The sequence below is a fragment of the Gambusia affinis genome, linkage group LG01 (genome assembly GCF_019740435.1).
Source record: "Gambusia affinis linkage group LG01, SWU_Gaff_1.0, whole genome shotgun sequence".
NCBI lineage: Eukaryota > Metazoa > Chordata > Actinopteri > Cyprinodontiformes > Poeciliidae > Gambusia > Gambusia affinis.
Window position 1 is genome coordinate 29,126,482 of NC_057868.1, and position 12,136 is coordinate 29,138,617.

The 12,136-nt window shown below is 41.4% G+C and overlaps 1 protein-coding gene across 4 annotated transcripts in view; it reads left to right on the forward strand.

The window, feature by feature from the left end:
- Positions 1 to 12,136, forward strand: part of zbtb46 (zinc finger and BTB domain containing 46) — a 90,467-nt gene that overhangs the window by 71,340 nt on the left and 6,991 nt on the right. For 2 of the 4 annotated variants that reach the window (XM_044114794.1, XM_044114802.1), the window contains exons 5-8: positions 1,843 to 2,177; positions 6,885 to 6,927; positions 7,011 to 7,136; positions 11,181 to 11,356. In XM_044114794.1, coding sequence (XP_043970729.1) covers positions 1,843 to 2,177; positions 6,885 to 6,927; positions 7,011 to 7,136; positions 11,181 to 11,356 — 680 coding nt within the window. The remainder of the gene's footprint in view (positions 1 to 1,842; positions 2,178 to 6,884; positions 6,928 to 7,010; positions 7,137 to 11,180; positions 11,357 to 12,136) is intronic. The other 2 variants (XM_044114812.1, XM_044114819.1) reach the window with 2 other exon arrangements.

Below are 12,136 nucleotides of genomic sequence, written 5' to 3' on the forward strand. Positions count from 1 at the left end.
TTGTAAAGGTCAACAAGTATCTAAATACCTCAGATATGTTTTTGGTGTTGACTCAGCATTCATCCACAGTGGTGTCATTGTTTTTGCTCAAATGTTGTTAATGAACCCATCAGAAACTTAAAATGCCAGGATATTATCATGGTCTAAGTTTTGACAAATAATGTGTCTTTAAACAATTGTGCTATTGTTTAAAGACATAATATGTAGTTTACAGCAGGGTTCAGAAAGTAACACAAACTGCTCTTAAAACCATCTATTTATTCTGGCATTTGGCAAATAGTAATAATTATGGTATCATTACTAACCTAAAATAAGAAAAGTTTAGTCTGATGTCACAGTGAGGGAAAAAAAAAAATTGTACACATTAATACGTTTGAAACCTCATTTAAACTTGTGGTTAAATGTATATATAAATAAATGAAAACAGAAGTGTGAGTTTTACTATATTTACATTTGGACCACATGTTCATGTATGGTTTTGTGTCTGTCAGTACGTCTGACTTGAATTAAAGATGCTTATCCAAATCTTTTTGAATGTAAGTGACATTAGAAAAGCCTAGTGTGTTGGAACATTTAAAAGTAGATATAAACAATGTAGTTCACTTGGAAAAAAATAAAATAAAATCAACAACCGTACACTGGAAAACTAAGGAAGATGGAATAGAAAGATAAAAGGACGGTGTGCTACTAACTAATGTAGCTGACACACTTCTGTCAATAAATTGATTCCCCTGAAATGCTTGTTTTTCTTATACCAGGACAGCAGTCCAATTAGATGGTCACGCCACAACCTAAGTTTGTCTTAACTCAGTAAAACTCAGACACCGTTAGAGCCAGCTATCGGAGTTATTCCATAATAACGCGTCTGACAGGTGTCTTCTGCCAGAACGCCATTAGTTAATGAGCTGCTCTGCCTCACCTGTAGCTCATTCGTTTACTCTCCGCCTCCACTTCCTCTTCCACGCTCCTAAGGTTTTTCCCTCTGCCTCTGCTGGGGTGGGCGAGAAGGAGGACAGGGATTTCAACTCTTGTGTGTGTTCTCATTCAGTGGGAGAGGGGAGTGTCAGGCGTGGTAGTTTAACATTCCAGGAATCAAACCTCATGTATGTGTGATTCTATCCATTGTGCAGAGGAGGGCAGTGAATGGCTAACCCACTGCATAACTCTGGAGACATTCCCCCCAAACACAAACATACTGCAAGACAACTTGCAACAGATTATCTTGTTGCAAGAGAAAGAAAGAGTTTCACTTGTGCTGTGAGCTAACGGTGATATTAATGTAGCAGAAACGCTTGTGTGCGAACTGAAATTTCAGTTTCTCCAGCCAGCGTGCCTTCGCTTGTTGCTGGTAAACATCTTACATGCTTCTTGTAGTCATCCTTTGCCCAGCTTGTACAAAAAGTGTTCATCTGAGCTGCAAGATGGCTCCTCTCCAAAACTATTTCCCTCCACGCTACGGAGGATCCTCAAGCCCTCTCTCCTTATAAGCATTTCACTGCCGCACACAAACACATGCACATGCTCTCCCAAAACACACACATGCTGCCATCCTTTGCACACACATGTGGGTGGAAGGAGAAGGAGAGCAGAGGAGCAAAGGAAAAAAAAAAGGGAGCGAGAAAGAGAGAAGAAAAGTCCTAACCCTTTCCCCTCAGATGGTGGAAAGTGAAACTTTTGAGTTTTTCTTCCTCCCCCTCTCTGCAGTGTTTGATAGTGTAGCACTGGCAGCCTCTGTGTGCCCCCCTGCCCACTCTCTCCCGTTGTGTTCTGGTGGCCCAGCTGCTAGCAGGGTTGCAGTTGTACGTGAGTGGGTGGGTGAGACTCGTTTCCTGTGCTCCTCAGGGCTTCGCTCCAACAACTACTGCAGCGCACTCCGGCCAGGGGCCACGGGGGCCGCTGTTCATAACAAACAGGGCGCTGGTTCCTCTCCTCCTCTTCCTCTTCTTCCTCCTCATCTACCACCATCACCACCACCACCACCACCACCACCACCCCATCTGCCATCATCAACATCAGCATACTGCCCACCCTCTCCGCCCACACCACTGCACCTATCCGAGCCTCGGCCCCTGGAGGCCCCTGGGCTGCGGGCCGGGGCGACGCCCCTGCACTCAGAAGGACTGGACATGGAAGTAGAAGAGGCTCCCGAGGGCACAGAGCCCTCCGTCTTTCCGGAGGTAAGCACACCGAGCTAAAGATCTGCTCCACAGTGCAGGCTGCTCACTGGGTGCCACTCCGCCTGATAGATAAAAGTTTGAAACAAGGAGTTGAGCACCTAGGGGGCAACTTTAGCCTGCTTCTACACACTCAAGGGGGTTGAGACTGGGCATGGGCCGGTTACTGGTGGGAAGGTCTGATAAGCATGTTTTTAAAAAAATATCTTTTCAAAACATTTTTCGTCATATTTTTACTTGGATTTATAGTGAAATTAGATGCTACAGAGAAAGTGCCAAAGCAAACAAAATATTGCCTTCATTTGGAACATTAAGTAGTGCCATGTTCCCCCATTCTCCACCCGTTTTCACACACTGCCTGTAAGCTGGCTGAAAAAGCATATCACACTTTTTTCTTAACTACTGCAAAGACAAACTCAGCAAAGACATATTATACCTTTTAAAGGAGGTAAAAACTAAAAGAGCTTTAGTGCCTATTAACTTTACATAATGCTTGTTAAAGTCACATCAATACTCTACAAAGAGCAGAACAGCATAATATTTTGCACAATAAACACTTGAAAAGGGCTAATGGAAAAGTTACTTACAGAAGCTTCAAGGTAAGGCTTCAGTAAGTCTTCACCTACCAAAGAAGAAGATTGGGTGGAGCAGGAGCATTGGTGACGATTTTACATTACTGGGGCCCCAGCCTGTCAGGATGGAAAGAGGGATGAGCAATAAAGAAACGCTCTCTAATTTCCTGTTTGTCTACGTTTTGCCACACACCTATAGACACCAGATGCAGAAAACAAGACCCAGGAAAGAAGTGGTTGAATAAAGTTTCCCCACAAGGTTGCTGATCTCAGACTTCGCAGTAAGGTGAAGTGTTCTGAGCTGCACACTGAAAGGAGTCACTTGAGGTGATTCAGGTATCTAATCAGGATGCCTCCCTTTGGAGGTTATCTTGAGATGTTGTACTGGGAGGAAACCATGTGGCACACCAAGTACCTCATTAGAGATACCATGTTTCCCTGGGGACGCCTCGGGATCCCACCAAATCTAGATGGAGAGGAACGTCCAGGTTCCCTTCCTAAACCTGTAAAACCTGGAACTCAATGCTGGCCAGCAGAACACTGAGCTATGCGTAGATATAAACAACCCATTAGGTAACATTGTAGTTTTCTGTCCATAACAAAAGCAATTACAGAATTTTTGCATCAGTACAACAATACTGTGAATTAGTGGCACTTTAACGTCAGGTTATCATACCATGAGAATCTCTTACCGGCCCATGCCTTGTTGAGAGGTGCAAAAAAATGAAAATTGATGTGGGGTAATTTTTCATCATGTTGCACCTCTATATCTCATTCAGCCCTTTTCTGTCTCTCTTGTGTGAATACGCTACATTTCCTGCTGCACTGAAGTTAACAAAGCTGCCTGGCTTTTTTTTTTTTGCCTTTCTTTTATGCTTTTGACTTTCAGTTTCTTTCAGATCGCTGTCACCCTTCCCTCTAGTCTCTTTTCTCAGGCAGTCTTTTAATATAGCTGGACCCAAGTTTGCCTTGAAGCAAGGAGTCTTTGCATGGCATTAGAGATAATGTAGTTTATAGTGGTTACATCAGAGATGACACCTTTAGTCACAATGGCAGCATGCGCCCAGAGATAGCAGATAACGGGCAAAGGTAGTGTGATGAGACCGAGTAGAATCAATACTAGAAGACAAAGAGAGGTTTGGTCTTGTGGCTCAGGAAATTGTTTGTTCTGCTGTGTGTAGGTGTGTGTGTGAGTGTTTCTGGGTGTATGTGGACAAGAGTGGGCGCGTGTGTGTGTGTGTGTTGTGCCAGTTTGTGTGCGTGCGAGCAAGCATTTAGGAGCAGCATTTGATTTCAGTGGACCTGCCTCCCAACAAGCCTTCCTATCTCTACGGACAAGCCATCTGTTTGCCCAGTGCATGGTGTTCTGTTCTTAGAGAGGAGGAGGAGGAGGAAGAGTGAAGGAGCTGAGTAAATAGGCGGGGGTGAAGGAATGGCACGGGTATGGTGTGGATAGACGGGGGTAGAGTTTTACTCTGGTGCAGAAGGGATGAGATGGGTTTTGGCTGCACCTTATTTAGACCTCAAAAGATCTGTGAGCATTAGTTAGATGGTATTTAAAAAGTCAGTTTTTAAGGGTTGTTATCCTGCATCTTTGCTAGTTCTTCTTGTTTCAACACATCAGACTCAAATAGTTCATTACCAAGCCTCTTTAGATTTTAAAGACATGCACGGAAGTAATTTAATCGTTTGAAGCATGGATAGAAATCATGCAGAACCCCAACATTTAAGGATTGTAGGTTCCCATCCCTGGATTAAATGGATAGTTTTGGACTTGGTCCTGCAGTAGATGCCTCTCGCGGGAAGTTCATTAAGTGTCAATTTTATTTGGTCCTGCACCCTAAAGCTAATGACTTGAAACAGGGAGTACAAAACCAAAGCTGATTTTTAATATCTTAAATATTAAAAAAAAACTCTAGTCTTAAAAAAAAACATCCCAGGGGTTTAATAAAAATGATATATATTGAACTGTTAAGCTGTGGTAATGTGCTAGAATAATTTGATGAGGATTTTCACCAAAACCAATAACTTTTTTGCATGGTTAATGAAGGTGGCAGGTTTAGTGCCAAAAGTGATCTTCCTGTGAGAAATATGCACGGAAACATCGGTCTGAAACTATACCTCAAATGACTCAATTTCTAAAAATACTGAGGGAAGCATTTTAAATTCACTGCTTTCCCCACTCTACAGTTGTATATTTTTTTACATGGCAATTTCGTTCATGGATAACAACTATCACAGTTTCCCAGATTTCCTGTTCCTCAGATTGAACAGTTCAGTGCCTGTAAATACAGATTTTCTACCAACCCGAGAGGAAACCAGAATCTCAAGCTGATGGACTTCTATATTTCAAGTTGATCCTATGATTAGCATACCTGCCGTTAGATTTTTTTGTTGTCAAATATTTTTCCAAAACAACATGGATGAAAATATTGGGAACAATCGAACAATTTTCGGTTGTTCACCCTCTAAATACCTGTTTGGGATGATTTTATGAGAAAGTAAAAAAACCTGTCAGTTGATTTTCAAGACATCCTGACAACTCATATTTGAACAAAGACATAACATTAAGATGATACATTTCTAATTGGGCTGTAGATGGTGGATTTGAATGTGCACCATTTTACTGAGTTAATTCCATTTTGTTTATACAGGATCAATGCAAAAAAAGTTTAATTTTAATCAACTTTACAAGGCAAAAAGACAAAAGTGTGTAAACAAATCCCACTCAATCTTAAATGTAGATTCAGTTCTGATGGGGGAAAGCAAGAGCACAGCTTTCGGTGATTTTTCTTTTGTCATCATAAATATAAATAGGCGAACTCCGCAAAAAAATCTACAAAAATCTGGACACTGGGTGTACTACAAGCATATTTGATTGCTCAGTTACTTTAGTGTTGGATTATTAAAATATTCAATAGCTGCAACTTTATAAAGAACAGAACATGTAAAGCATTGTCAGTCAGAGTAACTGTGTAATGTAAAGGTGAAAAGCTAAATTATTCTTGTGCTTTAAGGTAACACTGTTTTATTGATTTTTACACGGCTGTGCTTTTCTGCAAGGTCGCTGCTCTGACCAGAAACTCTTTACATGCTTTGTTCTGTGTTTCACACAGGAAGATTATTGGTGCTGCACCACCACCTGTCTCTGTTTTATGTGTAAATAATCCTCAGCTTATATGTAAATCTACACACACTACAACTGTGGCCACAGTGTTTGTATAGACACTTTAATGTTCCATTGTTTATTCTTCCCAGCAAATTCCAAATTGTATGTAAAATTAAGGGCCTTGAAAATTAATTTATATGTAGTGGCTTATTTCGTGTTTGGCTTGCCAAAACTCATGTTTCATCAAAATCATAGACTGCTGTTGTGGGTTTGACTTACTGATAGAATCAACCAATAAAGTCCCACTTATTCAGAATTTTAAAATGAGCCTTTTCACTGGCTTTTTCCCTCTAAACCTTCTTTCTTCAGGATTTTAAACTTGACCTGCAGAGGGCACCAAATCAGTGACCCTTAAATTGTCTTTTACCACACTGTCAAATTAAAGGTCATCATGTTGTTTCGTAATTTGTAAAATGTACAAATAATAATAATAACTGAGCTAAATGTTTTGCAATGAAGTGTTCAGAATGTTGTCAAAACTGACAGAAAAATTGAGAAATTTTAATCTGGAAAGTGTTTGATTTAGAAATATTAAAATATTTGGAACCCTGGTCTTTGTCCCTCTCTGGCTAGCTGTTAGCTTTAACCTCATGGACAAGTGATACAGACTCATGCTAGAGTGAAGCGACTGCAGGTAGCCTTTCAACAAACCTAGTTTAAAATGTCCTTAGTGTTCCCATTAATAACATCACTAATCAGTGTCACTCCCTAGAATGACATAGTGTCTTAAACTCTTTTATGACTGCATGCTCTGTCTCCCTGTTTCTCTCTCTATTGACCTGTTTTTTGCATAATTATGACCATGTTTTCCTTTTTTGATCTTTTAATATCTTTATATCTGGTTTATTCATGTTAAAAAAGGGTTTGCTTTCACAGCTTTACCCCCTTCCTGCCTTCTGCATGCCCAGACAACATTCCTTACAGATTGCATAAATGTGTGTCGCATAACGGAATATTTTATGCTTACAGGAGAGGATAAAGGAGAGAGAAGACATGAAAGACTACAGCACAGGTAAAGTTCAAAACTTAATATAGAGAATGTATCAAAATTGGAGTTTCATTTTTGTTTCTTACTCAAACTCATTGCTATTTCAGCTTTGGAAGGTGACCAGTGCCCTGTCGAGAGGGATCAGATGGGCGAGGGGAGTTGTGCCGGTGGCTTGTCAGTGCCTGCGTCAGTATCCGTACCTGGCACGGGATCTAAAGGGCCGCTCGCGCTGGGTGAGGAGGCTGGATCAGGGGAAAAAGTCCTGCCAGAGCACGGTGGCTTCTCACAGGGGCTCGCCTGCTCCCTGTGCAAACGGCTGTTCAGCAGCCTGGAGCATCTCAGGGAACACGAGTACCACCACACCCTGTCTCTGATGGCCCTGTCCCTGGACTGGCCAGGCATGCCGGGTCCTCTCCACCAGCCAATCCAGCCGCGTCACCAGTCGCAGCCCCAGCCTCCCCTCTTCGGCCAGTCTCTCTACCGCCCCGGAGTGGGTGAGCCCGTTCCAGCCCGCTACTTCTGCTCCCACTGCCCCGCCAGCTTCACCCTCAAATCCAATGCGGACCGTCACGAGAAGACCATCCACTTTAAGAAGAAGCTGATGCAATGCGTGTACTGCCTGAAGCACTTTCGGGATCGCACAGACCTGCACCGGCACCTGTCCTCTGTGCACTCCAAAGAGAGAGGGCACACCTGCCCGGCCTGTGCCAAGGCTTTTAGCACCCAGAAGAACCTGGCAACGCACGTTAAAGTGTGCTGCCAGGTGGCCTTAGTGCCAGGAGCCATACTGGGAGGCAGCACTGGAATGGAAATGTCTCAGGGTGGACTTACAGACCCGCTGTGGCGGCTAAACCAACACCTGAAAGTTGACAATTACAATGGCAGTATCGACGTGGAAGGCCTGTAGAGTCACTCATACCCATTTGTAGTTAGAATTATACCATCACTTGCATTTCACATTCATGCCAAAAATGCTTTGTGGTGTTATTCTCTCAGAATTGAAGAATTCCTTATGATCAAAAGTGTGGAACACTTTTTTTTACACCTTGTTAAATATCATGCCATTACTATTATGTGATAATAACCCATTTAAACTTATGACAATTTGTCAGAAGTGCACAATTGCTATGCAAAATGAATCCAACGGAACACCCATTAAACTTTTGACCCATAATTTATGCAATGTTTCAATAGTTTTAGTAAGAACTATCTGAACCCATAAACCAGGTGAATAACTTTTCACTGCTGTGCCGAGCCAAGAGACAGGGGGTGTATTTTCACTTCCTCAACTTTAACCACTTGTCTGGTTCTCCCTCACCAGTCACCACGGTGACTAAGCTTTCATCTCCTTTTTAGGCAGAGAGATCTCAATCTTTGTGTCCACCCATGCATTACGCGCACAAAGACGTTAAAACAGAACCCATACCTGTCAGGCATGGTGGGTTGAAGCCCAAACAACCACACCACCTGCAGGAACTTTGCGGGATTGCAAAAAGAGAAGAAAATAAGACTTTTTGCACCTGAGTCACTATTATATAGAATAGGAAGATAATTTCTAAAGATCCTGTGATAGGTCCAGATAAGATGGACTCAAAGCAGTCGCTGTGACGTGACTATATTGAGTCAGAAGCTGTCAGATGAGCACAGATGGAGAGGATGTGCCGAAGAAGACAAAGCCTGCTAAAACAAAAGGCCAGGAGCAGCTTGGTTGGGGGTTGGTTGGTGTCATTTTCTTTCTTTATTCCGGCCACCTTCTTAGAACCAGACCTGTGAGTGCCGTAGTGGCCGAGCAGGGCAGGACCTGGCCAGTAATCGGTCCTCCACGGATTCGGGCCCCTCTTGACCTCTTGACCCCCACATCTGAGGTGGAAGTGAGGGCCGAGGGGCAGAGGCCTGTTAAACCAGCGGAGCTCAGTGATGTCACGGATGCAGAGCGATAATGGCGCTGTGGTGTGCTCGGGGCAGAAAATGGGGAATCAAGTGAGACAAGTGGAAAAACGCATATGAATAATAATAAGGGAGATAGTGAGGGCTGTGTTGGTGAGCAGCAGTTGGACTGAACAAGAGCTTGACAATCATTGCTAATGTGAATTCGCACCAGTTTCTGCCAAAGCACTTTTGTTTTGAGTTTGCGATAGTTGAGCAGCAAAATATAGTAAAACCCAGTATTGGAAACTTGTCTTTCTCAGTAAATGTATTTGTCACTGGACTATTGAGATGAAATTCATGTCAGATGTTGGTAACAACCTAAGCAATACACACATGCAAAGAAACACAAATTAATTTAAAAATGTGTGTGTGATAAAGTGGATTGACAAACAATTGCTATAAATACAAAGACACGTTTACTGAAATGCCTCGAGTATTTACTATAAAAACTTTTTGGTGATAACATCTTGAGGACATCTTTTCAGAAAAACTAGTGGCATGTATCACTCTGGTGTAGTTTTGACCCTTATTTCAACAAAAACTAGCTTCAAATCTTCAGGAGGTTTTTTGCACTTTAGTTCTGTCCACAGATAAATTGTATACAAGTCAAATAATTAACTGAACCAATCTAGTAGCTCTCTGTGGATTTTAGGTTTTTGTAGTTGTGTGTTTGGGAATATTGTAGGACTTAAAAACCCACTCACTTCAGGATCTTATAAAGGATATCTCTGTAAATTTCTCCATCTATCCTTCCTTCAAATCTATAGAGTCTGCTGTATTTTGAAAACCATCACATGACATACGCACCTTTAAACATCACTGTTGGTGCAGAGTTTTTGTGGTGAAGTTCCGTCTCCAAACACACCGGGTGCAGTGACATCCAAAGAGGGTCATTTTAGTCCCATATGACCAAACTAGATTATTGCAATGAGCACCAGGATGAGGCTTGTACATAGTAGAGTCATAATCTTTCCACGCCCAGATTTTTAACCCGTACAGTACACATTGAAACTTTAGGAGATTTAGAAAGACCTTATTTTCATCATAACTACCCTGCGTTATTTCACTTTATTTCCTATAACAACTCATAGATGCATTTTTTTGTGGTAGTGGATTACTTGGGATTTTTATCAACACCTGCTTTGAAACTTTATGTCTATGGAAGCATTAGAAACAAATATACTGAGAAAAACTGTGTTCACTTTCTATTTTTCCTGCCATGTTGTCTTGATACAACAAAAGTTTCTTAAATAAACCCATACTTTGACTAAGTTACCCATTACTCAAGTATTCACCTGCTTTTGTCTTTTTAGGTGCTCTTTATTAAAGCAAAACTTGAGCCCATGGGAGAATTTGTCCCTTTTCTGTTGAAAATGCACAGAAAACTCCCAACTGCCAAATGGTTTATGAAATCCCATCTTCAGGTAGCACATTTTGCAGCTGAAAAGAGTCGCAAGTTGATGGAACTCAGGAACTGAATGGGAAATCTGCAGAGGTAGCTGTTATGTTGTGGTATCTATGCGTTTGAATAAGTGTTGTAAGTACAGGAAGATATGTCCAGATTTAGGCTGAATAATGTATCTTTGAAACCCATGTACTGTTCAGACATCTGTATGTTTTTTGTTTTTTTAAAAAAAAGAACTGTAGAATTCATGCTGGGATTAAATTATGATTGAAAACTGAAATTTTGTTGCAGCTCCTTTTTTTCCCCCATATTTGTGTTTTGCACACATTCACACTGACATTCTCGAGAATTCGTCTACTTCAGAATTTGAAAGCCTGAATCTGTTGTGCGGTTTATTTGTCCTTGCATGTTTTTTCTTCTATTTTCTTTCCTTTTTTTTTTTTTTTTTTGTGATGTGCTGTCAAATGTTTAACGAGAACCGAAGCCGATGGAGGTAATTACAAGCGATGACCCCCTCCTTTGTATATACAGTAGATGTGCACAGTGTGTGTTGTGCCTTTAAACCCCAGTCACTGTAAAATACAGTTTCCCCTCCATCGTGTTGCTGATTTTCTTGTCGTTGTCTGTGTTTGCCTTTCTGTCTGTGTTCTCGCAGTCCACACCAGAGACCTTCTAGAGCACCTTAGGCAGACTCAATGTAGTGTCATGTGTTTATAGTATCGCTATGCCTTTATTGCTTTAGCATGGAGGAAGAGCTTGTTTCCAGGGCAACTGTAGCTTTGCCTGGGATTGGGATGACCATGGGAATTGATGTTACATTTCTAGCCCATGCTGATAATTAAAAGCAATAACTGAAAAGAGAAGACATGTTTTTTTTTTCTTTCAAAGCTAATCTTTTGCTCCTTCCTTTTCCTTTTCTCCTCCCTCCTTTCTGTCCTTGCAGTGAACGACTTCACAGTGATCCGTAAAAAGTTCAAGTGCCCATACTGCAGTTTCTCTGCTATGCACCAGTGCATCCTCAAGAGGCACATGCGATCCCACACCGGTGAGAGGCCATACCCATGTGAAATTTGTGGCAAGAAGTTCACCAGACGGGAACACATGAAGAGGCACACGCTGGTGAGTGCTGTCTTGCAGCCGTTGCCCCCTAGAGGTGTCCTGTTACAAGTATGCATGTGTCATCAAAAAAAAAAAAAAGAAAGAAAGAAAGAAAAAAAATCAATTATTCAATTTAAAAAAACAAAATTGATATTTTCTGGGGGGGCGGGGGGGTTCTGTTCTGTTTGATGATTATGGCTTACAGTTATGAAAACTCCAAATATTAATTTTTAGAAAGTTTTAATATTACACCAGCCCAATAAAAATTGATAGAGAAGTTAAAGCCACTCTATATGTGGTGATGAAGCTGAGTTTTGATGCTTTTGATGGTGTGGGCAGGTGTCAAGTCCTGCTGGAAGATGAAATCAGCATCCTCATAAAGCTTGTCAGCAGAGGGAGCCATGGAGCTCTCTATAGTTTTCAGGTTGATAACTGTGCTGATTTTATCCTTGATAAAACACATTGGACCAACACTCTCAGGTGACCGGACTCCTCAGAAAGTCCCCAGTCATTATCATTGAGTGAGTAAACTTCACACATTTAGGATTTGGTGACTTTACCCGCATTCTGCACACTGGCAGCTTCTTTAGCAATGACGGTGCGTCTTACTCTTCTCATTGATCTCATAGACATCTGTCAAGTTGCTACTCTTCCCCATAATTGTATGAGCCATAAAATTACATTTCTGTTAAAAATAAGTTTTTAAAATGGACTTATGTAATCTTAAAATTTTCTTAGAAAATGTGCATTTTATTACCTCTGAGCCATAAATATCAAACGGAACAAAAATTAAATACTTGA